The sequence below is a fragment of the Acipenser ruthenus genome, chromosome 33 (assembly GCF_902713425.1).
Source record: "Acipenser ruthenus chromosome 33, fAciRut3.2 maternal haplotype, whole genome shotgun sequence".
NCBI lineage: Eukaryota > Metazoa > Chordata > Actinopteri > Acipenseriformes > Acipenseridae > Acipenser > Acipenser ruthenus.
In genome coordinates, this window is record NC_081221.1 from 2,136,318 (window position 1) to 2,164,047 (window position 27,730).

Sequence of the window (27,730 nt, forward strand, 5' to 3'; positions counted from 1 at the left end):
TGGAGTCCTGGCTTGGCGATGAAGCCTGGACACTGATGCTATGCAGTGGAGCTGCACGCTTCTAATGAGCTGCATCAGCTGCAGCTAACTGTGCAAGAAATTGGTTTATAAACACCACACAACAGCTACGGCATTGTTGTGAAGGGGGCGGGGTGGGGGAGGGATTTGTTTAGGGGGAAGGTGGGGTGGGGGTTAAGATGGAACATAGAAACACTAAAAGACACTTCAATTCAATGTTAGGGTTATATCATGCAAAAAGATGCACACATTAAGTACGTTGCAACTATGCATAATAACATTGTAATTATGTTTAAGTACACATGTACTAAGTAACTACTATGTAAATACACAGTAATTAGAGACACTTAATGTAAAATGTTACCCCATCTTTCTTTCTTTCTTTTTTCTTTCTTTTAAAAACTAGGAATTTTAAAAATAATTGTAGGTCTGTCTTATTTCTATTTATGCTTGTTCACGTCTGATTCATTTGAGTGCAGCACTAACACCTGGCTTCACAGACACTGACTCTAATCTTTGACTACATTACCTAAGGTAAAATAGTGCAGTCCAAAATAAATGCTGATCTGTCAAACTATCTGACAGTTTCCAAAGGCACTCCAGAGCTGCGTACCACTTAAAACTTGTATAAGTCCCAATAGATTTACCCACTCCTAATTTTATTATTATTATGATGTATTTCTTTTTCTCCGAATGCACTCGCTCTTGGTCCGCAGCCATTGCTGTCAGTTGGTATTATGTCCGCTGAGCAACTGAAGAGCTCCAAACTAATAGGGCCTGGAAGCCAGTCTCACAGGCCAGCTGTGCCCTTTGGATCAGCTGCCAACTCTCCCGATAAAGCTCCCCCCCCCCCCCCACCCCCCACCCCTTCCTCCGCCACCCTGCCTGGAAACAAAAGCCGAGAAACAACAGTGATTACTAGAACTAACAGGAGTTTTTGGGCTCCTTTCCCTTCATCGACTTCTTTCAAAGGCACAGGAATTCCATTAAGAGGACCAGCAGCTCAGTGGAAGCTTCTGAGGAAGATCTACAAAGTGCTTGATTAGCCCCCGAGTCCTGCTTGTCTCGTTCAATTAAGCTTTGTTCTAAGTTTTTAAGTCTTGCACAGGGTTGGCCAAAGTAGTTCATTATCTCATTTTACCTGTTAAACCTGGAGTGGAATGGCCCTCCAGGATCGTGATTGGACACTCCTAGCCTTGCAGTACTGAAGGCCAGTTTCTTTTCCATTTAACACCTACATACTGAATGTTAGCATGACAGATAACTCCTGGTGTATTAAAGGGACTTTAAACTACTAAATCAAGACAGTACATTTCCAACCTGGACAAGTGTTGTAAGCTTGGATCTTCAGCATGAAGCTTTGATTCCTGGTAACTTATAGGAGACACAGAGTTCGAGAATTCCAATCACTGTGTCTCTAATAACCTGGGCTTCTACCCATTTCACAGTCTACAGACTGTACAGAATTATACCCTATTGATGATCTGGTGGCTACATATCATTGCCATAGGAGTATGTGACTAGTTGAATTTACAAACCTTATACAAACTCCTAAGAAGCTCAGGAAAAGATCTGTCAGATCTGACATCTTTATGAGCAGTTTCCCAAAAGAAAACAGCTGCGGTTTGAACTTCAGCAAAGGTGTTGGGTGAAACAGTCAGTCTGCACTTTCACTGCATGCTACATAATTTGAATTACCGGCAACTCAAATTAGAGATATCAGCTTCCAGTTATAATGTACAAGAGACAATTGAGAATCCATGCTCCAAAATCTTTATAAGCCAAACATGAAAAGAAATCGGCAAGGGTTTTGGATAATCAACACAGTAGCAGCATGGGGTATCATTTACCCTAATTTACTGTCAGGCACTGGCGTAGTCAAGACAGAACGTGTGGGAATATGCTGGAACTATACAATTTTCTATAGGTAGCAGTGGTGTAGTCAAACCGGAACTCGCATAATAGGCAAGCTAAATCACATGACTCACATCTTCTCAAATGTGATTCCTCTTGATGTAATGAAAAGAGCATTAGGAACTTATTTTATTACAAACTTAAGACGTCCAATAAATGCAGATGAAAACGACAGCAACAGTGCACAGACTCTGACTGCGGACACAAACAAAGCCACTGACACACCTAAATAAAGTAAAGCATTCTGTCATGATGGAAAAAAGGCACTTTGTAGAAATACTTGTAGAAATTACATAAATGCATTACCTAGTATATGTGTCACTGGAAGTTCAGTATACAAGTAAAATGTGTATTCGTATAGTAGTTGTTGTTTAAGAAAAACAAATATTTTAGTTTCGGCACCTTCAGATTTAGGATTACACCACTGTTGTCAGGTAAGGATAAGTTACCCCAGAACCCCATGCTAAAGAGAACACTGAGTTATGATGCAGGTAAACTGGAGTTCACTGAACTTAAAAAAAAAAAAATGTTTGCATGATAAAGAGTTTTGTGGTCCAGTCCAACCTAAAAAAAAAACAAAAAAACATCTATTTTAATCTTTACTTTGGGCATATGTTTCCTCCTCGAAACTAATAACCAGCCATTCTGATTTGCCAGTATCAGGTTTTTTTTTTGCAGATGCAAATAGAGAAAAATTAATTCAACAGAACTTTCGAGACTCTGCTAATCCTTTTATCAGCACGAGCAGATGCTGTTCAACATAACAATATATATATATATATATATATATATATATATATATATATATATATATATATATATATATATGAAAATATTAAGCAACAACCCCTTAGGATGTTATTAACCCACATGCTGTGTGTACAGATACAGTAAACTGGTCCAATAGTGCAGTGGACATTAATACATGGGGGTAGATACCAGACCCTAGCAGCAAAAATGTATGGCATTTTTAAGGATTAATTCACATAATATAAAAAAATTTGAAATGCATTTTTTTTTTAACAGCTGCAGTGGGTTGGGGTTTAAAAAAAAAGGAAGGAATAGAGAGTTACAAGCATCTCCCAAATGCATTCTAGATCCCATTAAAATCACTTTCATTCTAATGCGCACTTCATTAAAATATATAAAAGACCCTGCTTCCCATGGGCGCCGTGGCATTCAAGATAGGATTATTCAGCACATTTTCAATAGGTCGGGTTTAAGTGAAACTAACTGCACAGTCATTTTTAATAGATCTCATTTGATTTCTTTTTATCAGTGTTTCTGAGGACTAGAAGAGCTCACCAGATGCAAAATCTCAATTCCAGAGGGGTCCTGTTTTGTTCCCTCTAGCCAGCGTTATAGCTGGGGGGCACTGAAGCAGCTCTAAAAACTCTATCCCAAGGTCACACAGTGAGCCAATGAGACCGAACTGAATTTCATACACTGGCTCTCATTCCTATACCCGCTTGGGGGTACGCAGTACGGCTGGAATGATAATCAATGTTTTGTTTAGCCTTAATTATTTATTGTACTGAAAAATTCTTATCAACAATCATGTTATCAGCGATAATCGTGTTTCTGACAGCATCTGGTTGAGAATATTATTATTATTATTTATTTCTTAGCAGACACCCTTATCCAGGGCGACTTACAATTGTTACAAGATATCACATTATTTTTACATACAATTACCCATTTATACAGTTGGGTTTTTTTACTGGAGCAATCTAGGTAAAGTACCTTGCTCAAGGGTAGAGCAGCAGTGTCCCCCCACCTGGGATTGAACCCACGACCCTCCGGTCAAGAGTCCAAAGCCCTAACCACTACTCCACACTGCTGAATAAAATTGATTCCCTAACCTATGTTACCAATCACAGTCCTGGAGGGCCATTTTACTCCAGATTTGTTTAACAGGTAAACTGAGATAATGAATGACTTCAGGGTTTGAATGGAGGTTTAATTGGTTCCATTAAACAATTTAGAACAGGGTTTGGAACAAAGACCAGGAGGGGAAGGGCCAACGTTGGACACCCCTGGGTTAAAGAAAGGGGAGTTTGGCATGCGATATGGTATATGGGAGGTTGACATTGTCGTCAGTTGTCAGTAGAATGTTATTCCCAATGATGAGTGACAAACCACACGAACTTTACTGCCAGAGCCCCGTAATAAATAAATAAATAAATACATAAATACATAAATAAAGATGAACTGTTTATACAGGAACATTTGACCAAATTTGAGCAAGTTATAAACTAACATTTGATAAAAATTTGTGTATGGGGTTCAGAATTTTAGATTGAGGATTTTTGAAACTTACAACACCAAACGCACCCCAATACATAAATGTATCAATAAAAACGGATTCTAAAATGAGGGTATATAATACAAATGTATAACATGTAAAAGCACCCCCCCCCCCCCCCCATTCTGTTTCTGATAATCTTAAGGGATTATTTAAGGAATCAATTTGCTGTACACTGAAACTGCTGATTGTTGGTCTCCTTTGATTGGGATTTTAGATTTTTTTTTTCTTTCTCTCTCAGCTTCTTCTCCTCTCTGTCTGCAGAACAGCACAACACTACCAATCACACACAGCGAGACTCTGCCAAGCTTCAGTGCACATTTGAGCACTGGAAGTGAGATCTATAATAAAGGTGAATGTACTTTATTGATTCTGTTTGAAAACGAACGCTGAAGAAAAGCTTTTGTTTATTTATTTAGCTTTCCCCGGGAGCTGGGAGCGGGGGGAGGGGTATGGTTACTGCACAAGGATCACTTGTGTTGGGGGGGTTTAATGATTGCATTTTGTATGGATGGATTCTTCTTCTGCTGAGTAAATCCACTAACATTTCCCTTGTAATTGGTTAAATCACACAATCAAGGGCTCTGTGCGTTCTCTACAACGGTGCACAAACAGACTGAGGGCGTCTTATTTGGCTTCCTTCCCTACTCAAAGCAAACTGTAGGTCAGACACTGTTGTCTGGAATCACTGAGGGCCCTATTCATGAAGCATTAGCACCCATGCACAGCACAGCCCTGCAATGCGGCACACTTGTTCTTCAGTTTGATTGGCAGATATTATTAGACTGGTACTGGTAAGAGTTTTCCCTTTGTGTGATTCATGGTTGCAGTGGCATTTTCAATTTCATGCATTCAATTTTAGTGGTCCTGGAATCATTTAATTATTTTTATTTTACTAAAATATGATTTTTTTTGGTGTCTGTTTACTATATATATATATATATATATATATATATATATATTATAATTTTGCCTTTTGAGCACCCAACTTTCCCAACTTTTTAGCAGCACTTTATTGATCTGTGTCACAAAGCACATATCAGTTTACCTGTCTGTCTAAAAGCAAATTAAACCTTAATGGCAGCAGTGTGGAGTAGTGGTTAGGGCTCTGGACTCTTGACCGGAGGGTCGTGGGTTCAATCCCAGGTGGGGGACACTGCTGCTGTACCCTTGAGCAAGGTACTTTACCTAGATTGCTCCAGTAAAAACCCAACTGTATAAGTGGGTAATTGTATGTAAAAATAATGTGTAAAAAATAATGTAACTGTATGTAATAATATGATATCTTGTAACAATTGTAAGTTGCCCTGGATAAGGGCGTCTGCTAAGAAATTAATAATAAATATCAGAATTGCAAAACACTGATACAATGACATGACATCTATAGGGTAGGGGAGTGCTAATAGAATTGAAATGTTTAAAAGCGGAAACAAGGATTAAATTATTAGAATTGAACATTGTCAAAAATATTCCAAATATAGACGTTAGCTTTTAGTGTGTGCACAGTAGTAAGAGTACAGCATGGTCCCGTTCTCTTCATATTCACAGTCTTTTCCATAAACAATTAAATGTTGTGGGGTTAATCATTTTTACTGTCGGGTGTTATGACCCTCGCAGTAAGCTCTGTGCTTACTCTGTCATGGTGTGAGCTGTTTGCTGTGTCTTTAGCTACCGTTGGTTCAATTTGTCCCTTGCCAAACCCCTGTTCCAGAAGCGCGGTACAGAGGGTCTGGTAACACTGGAATGTATTGGCAGACTCTAGGCTCTGGGCTGCAAGTGTGGAAAAACACTTTCCTGGGGCTAACACTGCTCCAACAGCAAAGCAATTTACCCAGGACAGCGTTACCGTTCCACGACTGGGGGCCTAGTACACAGAGCATTTAGAGTTCCACAGGGGGGACTTTTAATTAAAACACGAGATGATCTTTTATCAGCTGAACAAGCCTGTTGGGCAAATGCATTTGAAAGCCACGCATTTCAAAACACGGTAGCAGACGCTAATTTAGCATTCTTGCAAGCCTGTATGACTAATTCCTCAGTTTTCTACAAAGGTATTTCCTCTTGAAGGCAGGATTAAATTGACTTAAAAACCTTTTTTTTTCTGTTTTCGTGCGTATCTAAATCTTTTTTTCTTTTTTTTTTTTTTTTTTTTTTTAGTACTTAAATCAGCTAGAAATCTATACGGGGGGGGGGGGGGGGGTTGGACAAAAAATTGAAAAAAACATAACCCAGTCGATATTCAAAAGGATGAGTGAGCGAAGTATTCTTCAGGTTATCTGCGTTTAGCCTCGACTACACTACTAGGCACTTCCCACTGTACCCCAACCTGCTAGGGATATGCAGGGCAGTGACGATGGAAGATTACAGAGGGTTAGCCACGTGGGAAAGGCCAGTGTATTTTGGTTTCCGTGCTTATATAACACATGGTCGAGTCAAACCAGCTGTTTAAGAAGTGTGAACTGAACCTTGTGATGTGGCAGTCACGTCCATTTTAAGCACGTGGCTTGCGCCTACACACTCAGACTCATTTAAGCAAGCTAGTTTCCAATTATTTTAATTATTTTTAAACATGTAACAATATCGCAGTCTGGCGCGGCACACTTAAGTTATTAAAGAGATTAAAATATTGATTACATTTCAAAAGGGGAAACTTTGCGGACAGTTTTGGAAGGCACTGGGCCTGTGAACAGCATTCAGCCGAGAGGTTCAAAGGCCTTAGAGAAAGGCAGTGTCTGGTTTTGTTTAATATAATCATCACAAATTAGCCATCCCAGTTCCTCTTGGCTACATTTAACCTTGCTGTGCGTTATTGTATAAATCTGGAGAGGCCATCTGCAGAGGCTTATCAGCTTATTAGTAATGGTCATTTCAACACTGGCTCGCTCTCTGCTTGTTACCCTGCAGACGGTTCTATAAACACCCCTTCTGTTGCATAAGTAATCCTTCCACTTGTCAAAACCTTTTAAAGCTGCTGTCTGCGGTCAGGTGTCGTTTCCGTTTGTTTTGAATTATTTTTTCTGCCGCGCGCGTATATCGCTGCCAAATCTCCAATCTTTCAGCATTTGGAGATTTGGAGATGTGTCCCATAAAAAAGTGTGTGCTACTAATTTTTTTTGCCCACTGTTTCCAATTCACATGCTTTCACATTAATTCTAGGGCAGCCATTTTCATATGGAAGCTCACACTGCTTGTTGTTTCAGTTTAATATGCCTTGTCAGTTAATGTGCTGAAAGTATGGGTCTAATATGCAGGCAGTCCATGGAGGTCTTGACTCCTGTGTTACTTTTATACAAAGCATACACAATAACCCCTCAATTGTCCTGTCCTAATTATGTTCCCAACTGGAGAACCCTGCATCAGTGATGTAACAGATCTTGCTCCTCTGCTCTTGAGAAATCAGGTCAGAAGGAATTAAGCTAAAGAGATGTTTTCCGCACAAATAAAAAATAAAGAATAATCTGGGCTGGCAAATTTAAGTAGCCCCAAGTAAACAATGATGGCTATGAGCCTTGAATCATTGTCAGAACCGACAAGCAGTGCTTACAGGAATGTATATAGACTCACAACCCCATGCATTCAAACACACGCACATGCGCACACACACACGCACACACACACACACACACACACACGCGCACACGCACACAAACACACACGCACACACGCAGACTCACACACGCACATGCGCACACACACGCACACGCACACACACACAGACTGACACACACACACGCACACACACATGCTCAAGACTTCACAGCCCAATTAACTTATCGCTTTAGGGCGAAGATATTAAAGCAAAGAAAAATATTCCTTGTCCACAATTTCAAAACCCATTATGTAAACTGATAGCAAAATATAACTATGTAACAAGATGCAACCGTCAATGTCGTTTGATAGCCCCAAAATGTGCCATTTTCTGCCCCTTTGAAAATCGAATTTTGATGCAGCATGTTCCATTGGTCTTTTTTTTTCATTAATAAAACATGCAAACACAGAACATAACATATATATAATTCAAACTGTTTCATTACCTCCCTCAGAAAGAACAAAATAAATATTTGCAGGATAAAAATGACTTTTTTTCTGCATGCATATTGAAATATTTTTCTTTTAATAACTCATACAGAATCTATGTATTCATATCTGTCTAACCAGACACAAAACTGCAGCCTCATAGCCTCAAACCTGAGAAACACCTGCCATTACACTGTCAGCAGGATGTGTCATAGAGTCACTGAATGTCAAACTTGCTGGCATCTTACCAGACACATGATACAAAGTATATATAATATAAAGAATACAAAGTATATTTTACACAATGTTCATTCTTAATTTTACTGGCATTTTGTATTTTTTGACTTCAATACCCACCATTTAGACAGTTCAAATAACCTCCTCCCCACCCTCTCGACCTCCTCATTAAAGTCAGATATTTGAGGACCTGAGTGGTATTCAAGCCTATATGCACATACTCCCACTGCAAAGAATTAGAGGCGTTCAGTACTAAAGCTCTTATTAAGCACATGTCTGTTTACACAACTGTAAACTTAATGATTAAATAAATGGAATTAATGAGGCATTATTATGAGTAATCCAAGAGGCTAAGGTATTACTATAAATCTATTTTCTGCCACTCTAAAGGCAGGATGCCAGACATGAGCATTAAAACCGTTCCATATCTTATCTTAAGAGAATATAACCTAGATTGCAAAACATGCAAATCCAATCGTCCACACTGTGGGCAGGGATTTTGGTATAAGTGCTGTACTGTGAAACCAAGCATAGTCCAGGGGTGACATGCTGCCCGTCAAGGGAGTGTCAACAAATTCCAAGCACGAAGAGCAGGAGTAGAATGATCTACTACTAACCAATTCAGGTAAAGAAACAAACTAATTCGGTCTAAAATAAAGCAGATCATTTACAAATTGTATATTAGAGTAATACAGTTTTAATAAATGTGCTGTTTTTTTTTTGTGTGTTGATGAGCTCCACAACAAGTTGTATAGGTCCATATGCTCCATCTTAGAGGTCAAAGCATGTCAGTCAAGCATGACTGGGCAGACGGTGTCGAAGGGGCGGGGACTATTTCACCATCCAGGAGTACCCTGAAATTAGCGACCGCAAACAGAGAATTCTGTAGCCTATTGTAGCACCAGATATAATTTTTAAAATAAAAAATGCTTTTTATTAGCGCCAGCCACTTCAAGCCAAATTGGGTAAATTTGATATTGCAGTGAATTCCAGTCTGCTAAGGGCTATTTTGAGACCACCAACTCACCAATCCTCCAGAAATAAAAAGGGCATGTTATTTTTTTCCTCTGCTGTGCCACCTTGCCTTCCTGAGTACTGTTTTGTTACAACAACCAAAATCCTCCCTTAACTTAACTACTAATCAACCAGGCTTATGGACTGTAAACAAATAATCAATGAATCAGTGTAGTGTTTCTTTCCATCAAGCCGGCAGTCGTCTCTGCAGTGTCTGGGGTCTCTTACATTAACAGTGTAGACAGCTCATTTTGCTAGCTGGTGACATTTCTTTTTTAAGTACAAAATCAACACCAGACTTCAGAGTGATACTTGTGCCGGGTAACAGCTTGTCACTTGTCATTATGTCGCTTGTCAATCGTGTTCTTTCTTCTGTAGACGAAGCGGCTTAAAGAACGGGCCCTCTTTTAAAACAAGGGGCATTCATCAACCATCATTCACGCAGTTATATGTGAGGACTGCTCGTTCCGCCTTTGCTGGATCCTGTTCAAGTGTGACTTGGCTTGCAGTCATGGCAAAAACACCTGCTTGTAAAAAATGCTCAAGGACGTCCGGTTACAGAGAAGGTGTAGCCCAGCGGTTAGGGGTGAGGACTGGGAGCCAGGAAGCCATGGGTTCAAACCCGGGCTCATCCACTGACTGGTTTGCTGTGTGCCCTTGGGAGTTATTTGAACTCCTTCTTTGACCTCATTCTGAGCTGTATAACCACAAAGGCAAGCCTTGGCTGAAAAAGGGATGCAACTTAATGGGAGTTTATTTGTGACGACCCCACCTTGACATCCTACTGTGTGACCAACCATCAAACCATGACCTTGGTGTTCCTTGCATTTCCACTGCAGCTCAATGCTCAGTCCCCTTGTCATGAGGCCCCAACACATTGTTCAGTGTTACAAGGATGGGTCAAAATTGAATGAACAAAATTACTTGTATAAAGGTCCTTGCATATCATATTGGCTGTAACCTATATTAACAGCTTTTGGTACCTCCATAACTAATCTGTCTTAGGCACAGTCATCTGCAGAACTGCACATTTCACCGTGGGGTCTTGCCGGATAACTGTGAGGTTTTTGGACCTTACAACCCCTATTCAGTCATAAGACCCAACGCTGTTCGATTTTTGATAGCTGGCGTAAAATGGACAGAAGCTTGATGGATTTTTGCAGAGGTCTGGGACATCTGGAAAGCATAAAACAATACACACCATAACCCAATCACAGAAAGCAAGCAGGGAGCATACTGAGCAGGGGGTTACGCAAGATGGATTTCTCCAAGAACTGCCGAGGGCAGCTGTTTTCTATAACAGTATATTTCACCACCCAAAGAAGAGAGCCAGCTCCGCATCGTTTAAGATCAAGGTGGTAGAACAAAGAGATGCAATAAATTGCTCTGGTTAATGAGTCACTCAATGAATCACTGAATTCACAGCCATTTCCATTAACACCCATGCTGGATGTTGCTAATCCGGTGCAATCCACAGCTCAAGTGTTTATGAATAGTATGTCCGTAACCATTTACACTCTTTAATTAAAGTGCTAGTGACAGAGTGCTGCAAAACCATACTGATAAAAGGCAACTATTCCCTCGCTCGCCGATTGCTCATTAATAATCACTTTAACTTTATGTCTGCAGTGTATTAGGCACCAAAGAACAGGGTTATAGTGAAGTTGGATTTTAAAGTAACTGAAAAGAGAGGAGTGCATAGGACCAATATTGATAAAAAAAAAAATTCTAGGACCATTTAATTTAGCGCTGGGACAAATATTTCAATATAAAAGTTGAAATGCATTCTGTGGCAAAAATGATCATGTTCGTATTCGTTCTTATAACAGGATTTATAAATGACTACGTCAACGGCAAAGGACAACCAAGGCATAAATGATGTCTGAAATAAAACACACCTTCTACTGCACTGTACTGTACTGTACTGCGTTTCTTGTCTGTCATCAAAATTTGGTTTCAGGTCTGTTTCACTACTGATTACTGATTACTGAGCTATGCTTTTTTTGGGTAGTATTGCAATGCACCAGTGTGGTTTTTGAAGTTTGATTGAAGTGTCTTACCTTGGCTGCTGGCTGGCTTGCCCTTGTTGATCTGCTTGAGTCGTTTCTGGTGGGACTTGCCGTTGTAGTGGATCTGGGCCTGGGTCAGGGAGTTCAGCTGGATGTTGCACACCTCACAGAGGGTGTAGGTCTGATGCTTCTTCTCCCTCTTTGCCCGCTGCTCCGAAGAGGCGGGGTGTGGCTCAGAGAAGTTCCCCAGGTCTGAGGAGGCCCCCGACAGGCCATTCTCCACCAGGTGCGCGGGGCTCAAGGGCCGCTTCATTCCTTTAAAAAAACAAGAACGAATACAGAAATAAAAGGGTTCTGTTCTTAGTTTCCAGTGCTGCCTTTAAGAAGTATTTATCAGCAGGTATTAAACAAATCCATTCTTTAATGGGTTGATTTCAAAACAAGAAAAGCTGTCCTTCCCTCACCTTTACAACAGAGTACAACTCAATGGCAATTACATTAACATTGGAAACAAATTTTCCAAGATACAAGTGCACTGCACACACATATGCAGAGACCTCTAATCCCAGACTACACAGATCTATAGATTACAAATGTGTATAAATGCAACAGTTTATGGGATTATAACCAAATGCAATCTGAAAGTTCAAGGCAGCTATGATGTTCACCATGGAGACAGACATGCTCAATCAGTGCATACCGTTTCACTTGTGATCTGTCCTTTAATTGCCAACCTGTTGCCTGGAGATGCAGTTCATACAAGTTGCCTCAAGGTGTCAGTGTTTCACCTGTTTAAGGCCTCAAGCACGGAACAACTCTTTCTCAACTCATGATACGCTCATCGGTTTAAAAAGTAAATGATTTTATGTGGGGAAATGTTTATGAATTCTGCATTAAAAAAATGAGCACAGTCTTACACGCAAAATAAGAAGCTTTACACAAAGTTACATAAATGGAATATCGGTATATCAAAAACATCATTTGGGAATAAAAAACAACAGCTGTTTTTAAGATTTCCTGATGCGGGGGGATGCATGATTACATCTAAAACTGCATTTGGGATAACAAACAAAGGTATTCTTCTTTCTGTTAAAGTGCAAGGAAGGCTTTACTATGGAGAGCTGCACTGAACTGATACCAAAGTGTGTTTTTCAAATGTGGGCTACATCATTTTGATGTAGCCCATCAAAATGATGTGCAAGAGAGGCTAAGGGATTCTGAGAAACTGCTATCTAGCCCCGGACTCAAAATAAGCAAATATTTTGCATAGGGCCATGCGATTTGACCGAAACTGAGGCCAGAGTGTCCAGTTTGTTACACCACACAAAGGGGTGATGCAGACTAGTCTCTGTGCTGTTTCTCAGAAGATTAGAATTAGATTGAAGGCATGTCACAAGCAGTTTACTGAGAAGCATCATCATCTAGAATAGAACGACTCAGATGCTGATTAGAAAACACAATGGCGCCATCTAGGTCTAAACACCAGGACTGCAGCCAAAACTTTTCACAGCTTTCCATTATAAGATATGTTTACATGCTCGTGCCTTTACTAGGAGAGTCACTCAGGGACCAATGACCTTGAGCTGACACTGCAAATCTGAGGCAGTGAGGTTCTTCCTCTAAAACCCTCCCACTTATGTAATACCATAATCATTTTGGGAACAGCCATCTGGCCCATCAAGGCTCATCCCTTGTTAGCACACCATTCTCCCCTACTGAAAGCACAGAATCTAGTCTTTTTAAAAATGTTCCCAGTGTTTTACATCCTACATCCCATGTGTTTATAACTGTGTGTTTTACTCAGCTTCCATTTATGCCCTCTTGTTCTCTCTGTGTAAATTTGAAGCAGTGTCTTGGGTTAACTTTATCTGTACCATTTATGATTTTAAAAACTGCAATCAAACAAGTCTCCTCTTTCCTTTGTTTCTGGGCTGAAGAGATTTAATTATTTTAATCTGTCCTCATACATAGCTCATGTTATGCCATCTAGGGTATGGGTCTGTTTATTATAGTACAGACAAATGAGTATTAATAAATGCCCTGAGTGAGGTTTACAGCAATACATCAAGTTCATTTAATCAATAATAGAGACATCATAGAAATCTGATAGCACCACCAAAGGTGACAGCTCACAAGAAAAATGACCAGTTGTCCTTCGTCGTTATGTATTGATGGCTGAATCAGTACATTCTCACAGGGTTTTCATGTTGTTATTTATTCTTTTTAGAGTTGTTTTCTTGTGCAAGGCATCAAACCGCGTTATCAGAGACAGGAGTTCGAAAACAGATTTGAAACTAGCTGGGGTAAAACTTTTTTTTGTATCATTCTTTATGTCGCAATAAAAAACTACTGTTTTCAACCCATGTTATGAACAGTAGTTTAGGTAGTTTTTATAATAAAAAACACAAAGATTAACTACATAAGCACGATAAACTGTGCTTTATTTTGCTCTTATCTGCCCCCTATTTTACTGCATTTAATCCTGTACTTCAGAATACTGTAATCTGCCAAGTGTTTAACCTGTAGTACTTTGTATTTAATCATATCCTGATGTAACTATCACTATTATCTGCTGTATTATTGAATTGTGGTTTGTCACACTTGTACTTTGCTTGAACAAAAGTTATTGTATTTCTTGCTCTTATTGTATTACTTGTATTGTAACACTTGAAATGTATTTGCTTACGATTGTAAGTCGCCCTGGATAAGGGCGTCTGCTAAGAAATAAATAATAATAATAATAATAATAATAATAATAATAATAATAAGTAAACTACCGTGCCCAAAACGATGAACTCCAGCAATGCAAAAATAAAATTAACATTCAGAAAATGAACAGTTTAAGTAACAATAAAGCAAATGAACATGTACTGAATTAATGGGCTTATATGGTATCTCCCTTACTTGAGGTAGTATACCGTATTTCGCTTTTGCTTTGTCAGGATATCATACAGCATAAGTATGTAGTTCAATAGGTAGGTATTTTACAGCTCTAATGCCAATAATCTTAGCAGTATTGATCGGGGGATGTAATGGCTAGTAAAATGCATGACTTCCTGTTAATGTGCAGAGAACAAGACAGAGGCTCTCTCAATGACATCTTGAGTGCAGTTGCACGGATTGCAATGGGGAAGCTAGGTCAATTTGGGGTTTAATTCCAGCTATTAGGTTTGCAGTGATTTTCGGTTTGCGAAAAATAGAAATAAACACATACCTGACGCTGTGAAAGACAAGCTAGAAGCCAACAGCAGCTGCATTGAGGAAGGGTTGCAGTCGGATATTTCCGATGATTAATTTTACCCCTTGATTTTTCTCCCCAGTTTGTAATGTCTGTTTAAGCAAGAGGTCATTTTAGCCGGACAAATTAAACATTTAAAAAAAAAAAAGTGTTTTTATTTAGGACAAAGAATTTTAGCAGTGGTATTCCATCGGTATGAACAAAAACTGGAAATCATTTGCAGTCCTATTATATTGTACAGCCAATGACAGTGGGCTACCACACCAGGAACACTGTGAAATATTTGTTCCAAATCCATTGGGTTTGCCATCGCTGGTAATGCTAGGCTCCGCTTATGGTACTGTACAAAATATAAACACAATTTATAACACCATTGTATAAATGCAACGACTATGTTACTTGAAATATCTGTACGTGTGTTGTGGCTCCTTTACAAGAGCATCCTGGAAGATGATCAGTTTCAGAAATCTCTCATCAATGCTTTTAAACCACAGGCCTGCGAGAATGCTCTTCACAATGACGAAAGGAACACTAGATTAATCCAGGGGCTCTCTGAAGCAATCGTTATCAGTTGCCTCAGATGAGGGAATATAGACCAGGGATTAGGCTGTAATGGGATTTCAAAAACAGGTGTCCTTTTTTTTATACAGATGACTTAATGTGTAATCTGTTCATTCATTAACGAAGTGGTCTCCTGATCTCCTTAGCCGTCTGTTTTAGGCTGCAGTTAAATGTTCCTTTTGAAAGGGATGTTCTGTCCAGCAGAGATGTAATAAGAGGAGCATTGGTTCATTTGTGCCGGATCAGATCTGGTGCCTTTATGTCTGACAGGCGAGAATGATTAGCCAAATAAAATAAAAAATAAATAATAATAATAATAATAATAAAAATGTGTTGCAAACACATTTGTCATTCACAAGCTGAATGACAAACGTACCCTGTAATTATATATTTTAAAATGCGACATCTATGAGCAAGAAAATTACTAGTCTGCTTATAACCACCACGGCAAAATGGTAAAAAAAAAAAAAAAGCACTCTTAACAAACGCTCCAGTTCTTGAGATGTGTCAACCCGACGCTGGTATTGTTCAAAGCTGAAGATTATGTTAAAACACGGCTAGGCAAAGGACTGCATGCAGCTACCGACACCAACAATAAGATCCGGTACCTTTATGTTTGCACATTAACCCCTGAAGAGGAGCAAGAAAAAAATCCTTTTGGTGCTATACAGTAGCTTTAGAGATGCGTCAAAAAATAAATTTACTGTACTAGAAACAACAAGTTGAGCGAGGTGGTGAAATCAAACATCATCTATTTGGCCCAATACGTAAGTTCTTTATTTGAGAAACGGAGAACCTAGAGAGAATGGCAGACCAGACCGACAGACATCTTCAAATCCTTGGATCACCTGGAAGTAAACCCAATTAACATCAAGTATGGTTATCCAGGCAAAGCTGGGGCTTTATCATTGCACTACGGAACAAGATCGAGAGCAGCCTGGTCATAAATAACCCATTATTATAGGAACCCGCGGTGTCAGCACGGGCCAGCAGAGGCATGGGTGCTATGGAGGGTTTTGCAGGCCAGCGTCACCTACCCTTTTCTTTGTGGTCATGGGGACCCCATCCATCACAGCTTGAACCTCTGCTGAAAGGACCCTTGACCTGCCTTTCAGATTCTCGTAACATTTTTTTTTTTTTTTTACAATTGATGGGCCATGGCTCCCTTCCACCGGCTCAAAATAGGCTTTTACATGTGTAACCTGATCCCCCCCCAGCCCCACCCACCCAGTGGACGCCTGGTCTAAGCGCTGCCTTAGAGGCCCACTCTTGCCCGCAGTAAAGACATTTTTTTAAATCCCTTCTGAAATTAAATCCGGATTCCTCTAGGAGAATGGCAAGTCCCATTTGAAAAGTCCAGAAGACTCTGCTGTTTGTAAACGCAATGATAACCTTCACACCAACCTTTAAACCAAGCAGCCAGAAATAGTTTGTCTTCCACTCGAAATAAACTTGGTGACTCCTCAGTAAGCCTGCCTGCCTATATCTCTCATTCTCCCCCTGGCTCAAGCCCTGTTTACCCAAGAACTCTCTGATGCCTCTTTAGCTAAGTAACTATCGTTCCACATAATTTATTATGCTCCGTTAATTCAAGTTGCATTAATCAGTTTTTTGGAAGTTGTAAATTTTCCCGGTTGGCAGGAATTTGAACGCCCTGGGTTTTTTTGGCCAGTATGACTTTCAAAATACTTCCAATTATCTACAATTTTTAGGTTTTGTTTCACCTGAACAATTTGTTCTTGATTTCCTGATATTCCTACATTGCGCTGGCATTTTGTACCTAATTATCCATTTTGCTTTAGAGTAACAAACAAACTCCTAATTTACATGATTCAGTAGATTGACCAAAAACACTGGCCTTAACACTAGTTACATTGTAAAGTCACCCTGTGTTTATGTGTGACATCAGTAAGGATTGCTCTCCACTCTAACCCTAGTTTGAGAGTAATTCTGAATCTGTGTGCCATTTTTCACTTAGAAAAAGAAAGAAAAAAAATAAAACTCTTTTCCTTTGGGAAGGAAAAGGTACATAACACTTCAAATTACCTCACAGTATATCTTACTCAAACTGTATATTCATCAACCCTATTCCAAAATACTGACATGATGTTGACACTGAAATGCAACTGGAGCCACTGTTGTCACACAGTGGCTTAAATGCTCTGGTTTATGTATCTCTAATTACTGTGTACATAACAGTTGCTTAGTAAATGCATGTGTACTTACACATAATTATGATGTTATTATGCATAGTTTGCATGATATAACCCTAACCCTAACAACTCTAAACATAACACTAACCCTTTTCTGATACAACTGTGCACTTACATATATCGTGCAAAAAGAGTTACACATTAAGTGTAACTGCTATATAAACACACAGTAATTAGAGACACTTAATGTAAACTGTTACCTGGAAAGTAATGTGTGAAAGAGATGCTCAAGTGTGTTCTTTTTGCTGAATGAGTTTCTGAGGTTACTCAAATGCTGTGGATGGGAGAAGTGTGTCCTGACATAAACTAACTTTTATCAGCTAAATATTTGTTGTCATTGCAAAGAGAACAGAGCCCAGGGACTAGTAACACTTCTGAGCTGCAAATAGAAAATCTGAGCTCCATCAACAGCACAGCTCTGAACTTACAGCTGCGGAACAAGCTTTTAAATTCCATGAGTCCTGCCGCAAAGAGATCCGAGAAGGGTCCCTCATAAATACCGCCGTCAATTCGTTAAACGCTCCAATCGTAAAACAAGGACAAAATGCTATAAACATTTCAGCATCCAGCTCAGCCATCGTCTCAGTCTTATCCCATTAGCTTCAAGTCAAAACCGTATTGACGCAAATATCTTTGAGAGACAGCCGCTAGGGGCGTGACCAATTAATATAACTTCCTACACAAGTTCTTGAGATGCCGTCAGTAGTATCTGGATTCGGCTGCCTGTTTTTTAATGATTAGTGCGATCACAATATTCTTTGTGAAGATGGCCCAATCAATATGCTGTATATAGATTCTGATAGTCAAATAATGACCGCTTGAAGTTTCATTACTATATGGTGACTGCTTCTGTAGACAGCGATAATGCCTTTACCAATTCAACTTAATGTCTAAGTTGAATTGGTAAAGATTAGTTTACTGCACTAAGCACAACCGTGGGATGTGTACAATGTGCAAGGCTGGAAAAAAAAGATAGTATACCGTTTCTTATCAGGTTTTACTGTCAGCTAAATCCGATTCCCAGGAGCAAAAAGTTACCAATAAAGTTCAGAGCAAAATCTTGAGTAACTCAAACTGTGCTGCAATGAGATTTCTAATTTGATTACTCAGTTGCTCATCTTTTTGACATTACTACTTACATTAACATTTTAGGGTAGCACTAATAAGACCGACACTGTTTAGATCATTAAAATAGCCTCCCTTATTGTTGGTGCCATTAAAAAAAAAAAAAAAAAAGTATTTTAATGGTTTAAACAGCAGCAGTATATAGATCAACGGTTTCCCAGAGTCCGTTCTCTACCTAACAGCTTTTTAACAAGTCAAGTTCATTCTGATAGGGTTTCTAAATTTAGCACCAAAGAGGCGACTGCTTTCTCTGTGTTTCCAAGCTTAGAACTATGCAGCGATGGCCCACTGTCGTGCATCAGAATTTAACGACAAGATAAAGTAGATTTTCAATCACACAACCTGATCTCGCCCATTAACTTAAAGCTGTCAAACTAAGATAATTTAAACTGTCGTTTCATTCCTCCTTTTAGGATTTTAATACCGTTAATGCACCAGTACAGGGCCTGCGCTCTGTGTGTACAAGGTATCTTGGCACAAGCTGAAATAAATGTGCCAGACACATTCTGAGAGCCTGACAGTTTTATTATATATACTGCCATACTGCCATATTCGGCACGACTAGATTGATTTCTCCAGCTAACAAACATTCAGCAATTATATTTTCTGGAATGTTTTCTCACGGGTTTGTGTTCAGTGTTCTGTTTGTGCTTTAAAAGGAATTTCACAGAAGTAAAGATTTACAGAAGTGTGCAGTAATTTTACAGAAGGCGGCTATGTTCTTAACTCTGCTAGCGTAACAACTTTTTTACAATGCTCTTGTTGTTTCCTGTAGTTTATTTAGTTTTGCTAGACTGCCATCACACTAGATTCAGTCCATGCGCGATCCCATCTAAAACTCCTTTTACATGGTGACAGGTAGGATCTTAACACTTACTGCACAGGAAGGGAATCTACAATGGAAGGATAAATGGGTTCACCCGATTCAAAGTATAAAATAAAATTTGGAAAACGAAACTTGGACTCGCAAGAAAGGTTTATACCTCGTTAAATTTATTTAAAGTTGTGTTACGTAATTGTTTTATTAAAAAAAAAAACTACTGCGGTAAAACTTGCACTCAGCATATGTGTGTTTTGGTGAATGAGCTTTGGCTAAGGGCACAGACAACTTGCTGATGGTTTTGTTGAAGAGGGTAAATACTGTAGACCCTCACCTGGTCCTCAATGGCTTTTCCAAATAATATGACTGACCCTTAACAAGGTCAGTTGAAATCAGACTGGACTAAAGAGCTGGACTGGAATAGCCAAATATAAATTGATATTTACCCTCCTAAATAGTAAATGAATGCACTTTCTGAGAAACTGATTACAGTTGTACTGTTCACTATACACTCCCCTGATAGACTGCAACAGGATGGCTTCACTGGAATTGGAAGCACTGGAATGGGAGATTTTCTCCCATTCCAATGCTCACCCAGGCTCAGGTTTATACAGCACTTGGGGTGACCCCATAAAACCTGTCAACAGCAGGAATGACCCCTGGAACCCCGCAGGCAGAGGCTAACAGAAAGTGAGAGCGAGAGAGAGAGAGAGAGAGAGAGAGAGAGAGAGAGAGAGAGAGAGAGAGAGAGAGAGAGAGAGAGAGAGACGGACTGCCTGTCCTCTCCCTGCCTCAGTTGCTCTTATCTTCTGTCTTTTGGATGTGCTCCATTGCCTTTCCATTTCTCAGCACTATCATCAGCAGCACTTGGATAAAAAAAAACAAACAAAAAAAAAACATTATGCACCAGAATTTTAACAGCCCCACTTCCTCGAATCAGCTTCCTCGAATTTCCATCTGGTTGTTTGCAGTGTAAAATTAAACAGCGTTTTTAGATATCAGCGTTCAGGTTAACCGTATGAAGACTGTGCTGTTTTTCTTTTATAAATCAATCATTTACTTCGGACGAGATGTTGTAGATTCAACACACCCATGGACATACAGTAGGACAATTTCCATTACAAACATCTGCCAGACTGGGGATAGTGTTCGTCTTGCAATCCAATTCCCCAAGTGATTCAATTTAACTGCGTTTCCACCATTCACCTATTAAAAAGCACCCCCCACTTTGTTGCCGGATGTGTTAACATTTAGGAGGTTTTGTTAGAAGTGCAATGCTGATGATCAGCCCCTAAGGCGGAGTAAAATAAATATTTCAGAGGCTGCAACCCCCTCCCCTCACCCCCTCCCCCGACATCCTATAACACCCCACCCCACCCCAGGTCATAAGAGTTTGTTGCTTACTATACGAACCATCTAAAACGCCCTCCCACTGAAAGCCATGCTTACCATGTTGGTAACAACCAACATGATGCTTGTTAATGTACTCTGAATCAAAGGCTGTCCCTAGGGTGCTGTTAGAGCCTGCCGTGCTGTGATTGAGTGTTTGAATCTCTGTTGACAGGTCCATCTATACTGCACTGCATTGAGAACACTGTACTGAACAGCCCTGATCTGCTTGAAGGACCCAGAGGAAAATAATAAATCAAATAAATCACAAACCAATTTTTACTCCAAAGTGCCGCTAGCGCCATTTTGTTCTTATGTAACAAAAAGTAGAAATAAACAACTTAAGAATCCTGGTGAGCCTTGTATTAAATTCCCCAGTTGTATAATTCGTGTTCTGTAACTTCAATAGGTTTCTTTCAGAAAACAATCGTGGCCAATGACACTTTGGTGGGAATGGGCTTGTGAATTTCGCGCACTGTACTGTGCCGTACCACTGGGATTTACTGTATAATGTATAATACGCCAGGACATTACTTCCAGTCAATCAATGTCACCGCACATTATTAAACTCAGAAACACCTAGACTTATGGAAGTATGGAAGTATATGAAATGAGAAAGAAACAGGCGTTCAAGAATGCCAACAGACAATCCCATTAAGCAAAGTGGTGGTTCAGGCAGGGAACTCACTTTTAACCTTAGATCAAATCACATAAACATCAAGCATATTTTAGGTGCTTCCAATACCAAAACAAATCATCAGTCGAACAGCTAGTATCTTATTTGTCTTACGATAAGCAATACGTCCAATGATCGGCAAGGAAAGGATTTACATCTTACCTCAATTCATTATGTCCCCGCTGTGCGCCAAAGTTCGCCTCCTCCTCCCCAGCCTCCACCTGCTTTTTGGCTTCTTCTAACAGGGAGGGCGCTATCCTGTCCCCCTGCCCATGGCTTCCCTATGGTCAACCTCTCAGCTTATCTGCGAGCTGATATATGGGCAGGGGTACCTCGAAAGTCGAGACCAAAGGCCAAAGAATGCAGCGTAAAAATATGTATAATGTAGTAGTGTTGCCTAGTCTGAGCTTTAAAAAATAATCTATCGCATGAGTTTCCAGACTGAACAGCTATACTTGCAGCGTGGGAGGTTACACAATACATGTTCTACTACTGCTTAGGAAACAGGAATTTAATAGAATGTTTTCTTACATGGGGTCTAGTCAATTGATGTGGATGCAAATACATTTAAATCATTATACAGGAACCTTTTCTGGCATTTTTATATTATTTAGACAGAAATACACTTAAGACACTGTAGCTGTTTAAAACCTTGCTACAGAAAGAGCCTGATTTTAGATCAGACGCTATTAATATCAATCAATTGACCCCACAAATGTGTTGTTATATTGTTAACATTTTACAGGAAACACTTATAGCGCTGGTCTTTTTTTTTTTAATTATATAGGCTTTTAAAGGGCAACTGTTTGAGATCAAGCAATAAGAATGAGTCACAGAGTTCATTATGAGAACTCTTCAGTCATTTACATTCAAACCCACCTACAGTACACCAGCCAAGCTCATCTCACATGCAGTTACTAGCCTGTTGGAATCGGTGACATCCTACACTGCCACACTTGAGAATGTACCCTTTTAATACCCGTCCACAGTGGTTTCAATTGTTTCAGCTCTCGTATTTGCCAGGAAAAACGCTTTGTTTTGTTTGCCACTGTTTGACAGGGTGACAGTCTCATCTCGAACCCTGTTACCTAGCTTCGTAACAGATCATGCCCGCTGTGCATTTAAACAAAACCAAAAAAAAAAAGCAAAAACCTGCATTTATGGTAATATGCAATTTATTTCACCTTTTAACATTTGAATCCTGCCAGCTTGTCAGACAACCAGTTCTTGTACTGTTATTGCTGTGTTGTATTACTTTTTAAAATAGGAATTGTTTTTTGTACTAATCTAAGAGTGGGGGAACAAAAGCTACTGCTCTGGTCAACCTTAATTTACCCTTTGTTTATCCTTGATATCACTGTAATAGTAGCTGACTTTATACAGTATAAACTGACAGTGGTTCTGTCCCCAACTACTTGAGCAGTTTCACTCTAGCAAAAGATTAAGTTGATATTACTTATATATGGGTATCCAGGAATCAGAATGTCAATTAATATATAACAAAGTCTTCCTGTCTGAACGGTGACAAGCTTACTATGCTAACAACACACCTTGGACCTTGTATTTGCTATTATTACAATAATAATTATTTTGTCATTTAGCAAACGCTTTTATACTCAGCGACTTACAGAGACTAGGGGGTGAACTATGCATCAACAACTGCTGCTGAATCACTTGCAATAGGACCTCGGTTTTATGTCTCATCCAAAGCACGGAGCACAAGGAGGTTAAGTGACTCAGGGTCACACGCAGTGAGTCAGTGGCTGAGCGGGGATTAGAACCGGTATCAAGCCCTTTTCTTTAACCATTGGACCACCAAGCTTTTTTTTTTTTTTTTTTATCAGCAGTCTAGCATTTAATACTGTACCTTCATTGCTGTTTCTGCTCAAATCATTATCTGCTTTGCTTACTAATATTACTTCTGAAAAGACTCCTCAAGCCTGATTGTGCACTGAAGCCTGTGCTACCCCCAATACTAGGAAAATAGAGATGATACTGTATATACTAACTTTGATAAATGCCCCAAACATTGTATTAGAAGATGCCAGGATAGTAACGGAGCCCCTTGCACCATAATGGTGTGACCCTTCCAGGGAATTCTTAATTCCACGTTGACCCTGCTTGTGCAATCCCAGCACTGTGAATAAACAGCGCAGACTCCAGCCTCCAGCTCCCCACCCGAGGAGAACGCCTTCGTTTTCTCGCTCCATAGCTTTTCTTAATGACGTCTCTGCAGTCTATCAGTCTCTTTGAACCTGAGCTTGAAGGCCATCTCTTTAAATATCCTCGACTCAGTGGGAAAGGGAACACTTGCACATTTTGTGAACCAGTGAGCCGGGAACCCAAACTAGCAAGCTGGAACCGTTGTCAAAACAGCAGCGGCAGGACGTCCCGGGCCGTGTCTAAGCAGCCTTGACACAGAGTGATGGATGCCCCTTCTCGCTGCTGGATGGTTTGCTTCATTGAGTTTCCACATTCTCCGTTTCTGCAGGGTGACTGTATCAGGATGACACACAGAGCTCTGAAAACAGCTGCAGTGGCACAGTGTAATGGCAAAGAGGTTCTGTACTGTGCTGAGGGGCAATGGTACTGAGGCACAGGAGCAGCTGCACTGGTGTCAGGCCACCCTTGGTAAAATGGTACCTTTTCTTATTTTGTCATACCAATGGCATCACAATGATGTGAACCAGTAATGACCAATGTGCAATATTTGTGTCCTAATCCAATGTATTACCACTGCAGGTAGTGGTTTGCTGACTTGCAGTGTATTATAATGTTATATAGTACCAATAGTACAGTATAACTTTTTCTTTATCAGAGCACAGTACGTGAACAATACATTCACTGCAAAAATTAAATATATACTTCTAAGTATGTTATTTGTGTGCAAAAAAATACTTAATACCTACAATTTCTGCTTTGAAGTTTACTCAGCCGTTTTATAACAGATCATAATAAATTCAGCTGCAGAGGATCCGTCTGGCAAAATAATGTGTTTTATTTTTTGCAGTTATTGAATCAACTTATCCTCCAATTTGCAAGCTTCAAAGCTCTCGTCTCGCATGAACCCAACCTCAACTTTAAATACCGTAGCGCTCTGTCCAGAAATGCATGACGTGCTGGATTTCCTCTGATCTTGACAGAAAGGTTTGGTATGGTCAGGAGCTTTATTTCTGCTCCAAGGTAACCCAGCTGAGATGCCATGTCTCTGCTCTTGTTAGGTCCTGTCGGCTCCTAGTTTAGGAGCTGGGTGGACTGTTATGTCAAGCAAGCACTCAAGTCACACTGTGAGACACCTGGCTGATAATACATAGGACCATATTTAGTAAAAGAGACAATGGTCCTGGTCCAAGATAGACATACCCCTAGAGTCAGATAAACAGATTTATATCACACCCAGAACCTGACCGCCAAATACAAGAAAAGATGGGACACCATCATAATTCCAGTGTATTAGCCTGAAGACACCCCAACAATCACAAAGATTGCACAAGGATCCCGAAACAGCAGTACCCCATAGGCATAATTCACATGGCGGTCATGTCCCCCTCATATAGCAGCAGTACCTAGACACCAATCTGAATGAAACTGTCCCCTCCATTTCTGAAACCAAAGTTACACCACTGAGTGTCCTGGTACAGGTACTAATACGTTGTGATGCCATTGGTTTGTCAAAATACAGTGAGATACCAATGATAGCTGTTCATGTGCTTATCATTGCTGCCTAGTCTAGGTCCATTGCTGAGCTACTGCTGGAAATGAAGATCATTTGTTGAGGCGAGGACCTTGGTGAAACGGAATCATCTTACAGTTAATTGAATGTTGTTAGTCCTGTGGAAGACCTGTAATAGAGGTGTCAAAACCATCACCTCAGCGCTAGCTAAAGTGCAACACTGTGGTCACGAACTACAGGTGGGAACTTTCTTTCAACAGCACTGCCACCTGCCTTGACAAAAAGGCACAGCAAGTTACCATGTAAATACATGAATCCACTCTCCACACATGATAATACTTTTAACAGAGAGATACTGTAATTTTAAAATACGTTTAAACCTGCTTCCACTGCTGTACAGCTCTGGCTAAAAGTTTTGCATCGCCCTATAGAATTAACACTTCATAAAGTTGATTAAAACATGCTGTTAAGTTACATTGCACTTTGTAGTTTTCCATATACTTAACGAACAACTGACAGAAATGGAAAACTCTAACACGAAAATACTGTACTATGGTTTCCAGTAGACTTTTTTTTTTTTTTAGCGATATCATTTTGTAGTTTTATGATTATATGGTCTGATTGCAGTTAGACAATTGCTGTGAGGGTGATCTACAGAACAGGAAGAGTACCAGGCATCGTGTTAACTTTAAAAAATCAAACACTAAGAAAATAAAAAGTCCCATTGCAAGACCATGGTAAATGCTATATGGTACAAATGACAATGAAACTATCATCAGTGATATCACTGGTTTATCATTCTCCTCCCTAGTTGCGCTATTTCATTTGTGTGCACCTCTAAGCTGTAACGGTATCTTCAGATACCTCAAAACAACAGGATCTGTTATAAAAGGTTACTTAACCCCAGATGAAACTAAAAAATGCCACATACGCTCCTCATATCAGCGAGCGCTGGGAGTTGAACATTTTGCAGTTTCACGGTAGGTCACTTTTACTAAACGCTTGCATGCAGAGCTTCCATTAACCAGGGGATTTAGCAGATTCAGAGAAAAGCTTACCCAGCGCTTCCTGGAACCCAAGTAGGTTTCTTAATATAATATAATAAAATAATACTGCACTAGGAGCTCACAATACCCCTCCCCAGCATACAGAAGGGATAAAAAATAAAAAAAAGTCACTGATGAGCCGAGGTTAAAAACAGCACTTCCAGTACTTCCAGACATACTTGTTGTGTTTATTCCAGCTGACAGTAATTGCGCTTGAAGGGATACAGATCTAATAGCTTGTCGGAATGAACTGGCTGCCAGGCTGTGTCTTCGGATAAAATGTCAGTCAACTTCAGTCCACCCGGTTTACCCAGCGGCCCCTGCAGTTCAATAGCAGGTTATGTAAGATCGTCACTTGTCAAACGGGGGGCGGTTTGATTCGGGAAATAGATGGTACCTTGTTAAAATGGACAACTATAAAATACACTTAATAGTGTAACATCATGGGCCACTAAACTGGGATGTCGCTGCAAAGACAATGCCCATACCAGTCATTTATCATCACAGTTCTCAAGATAATGCAAAAAAAGTGCAAGTTTGTCTCCACTATTGTTTTGCCAGTTAAAAAGCATTTAGTAACTGAACACTATTTACCATATTATATTCCATTCCTTTCCAGTTTCCTCCCTCAGTCTCCAAGTAAATGTCGCCCTGCATTTCTCTATTGTAAATTTTAATACAGGCTTTCTTTATCTTCCCGATCTCCATTTAAATCCAGACAGCACTCATAATTACTCCAGATCCCTGGTGAAATTAGTTTAATTGGTGGTATTATCCTTCACCCTAGCAAGTGTATTCAACAGCTGTCCCATACTGGTTTTATTCCAGCTTCAGTTCTGTAGTAGGTGTGAGTGTGTGTGTGTGTAAGGACTATGTTAGTGTAGTAACATGGATGTGGTGATGCTATAACCTTGGCGTGTAGTTTCTTAAGCAGGTTTTTGGCAGAAGTAGTTTGCGACAAACTTTCGATATACAAGCAAGTGTCTTAACCGCTGTACAATACGCAGAACCCTCCAGAAGCCCATGTTCCTTTACCTTGTCTCACCCCTAGGGGGCAACAGTATGTTTAATCCCAGTGCATCACATGGAACAAACCTGCCTCTTATGAGTCAGTGTGTGAATATCAATACCCTACCACACACACACACACACACACACACACACTCACATACACACAACTGGGGTTAGGCTGGGGGCTACATCAGCCTATTGCACACAAAACGTTTCAAGAAACTGTTAAATATTGTCAACCTGGCTCAATCACATGAACGCGGATTGCGCAGTAGAAGATAATCTTCTGTTTTAAAAATGGAAGATTAGATTATTGTAGAAAATATGACACTTCATATAACGTTTACATTTCTAATTAAAACCATATTCTTGCTAATGGTTCTGAAGAAGGATTTGTGCAAACCGCAGGTTGGAAAGATGAATGCATTTGAATATTTTAATAAGCCAACAGGGAAAGGACTGTG

The 27,730-nt window shown here is 39.9% G+C and overlaps 1 protein-coding gene across 3 annotated transcripts in view; it reads right to left on the reverse strand.

Annotated features, from left to right (window-relative positions):
• znf385c (zinc finger protein 385C) overlaps window positions 1-27,730 on the reverse strand; it is a 125,336-nt gene that overhangs the window by 73,024 nt on the left and 24,582 nt on the right. For all 3 annotated transcript variants that reach the window (XM_059006609.1, XM_034055290.3, XM_034055289.3), the window contains exon 2: window positions 11,566-11,829. In XM_059006609.1, coding sequence (XP_058862592.1) covers window positions 11,566-11,829 — 264 coding nt within the window. The remainder of the gene's footprint in view (window positions 1-11,565; window positions 11,830-27,730) is intronic.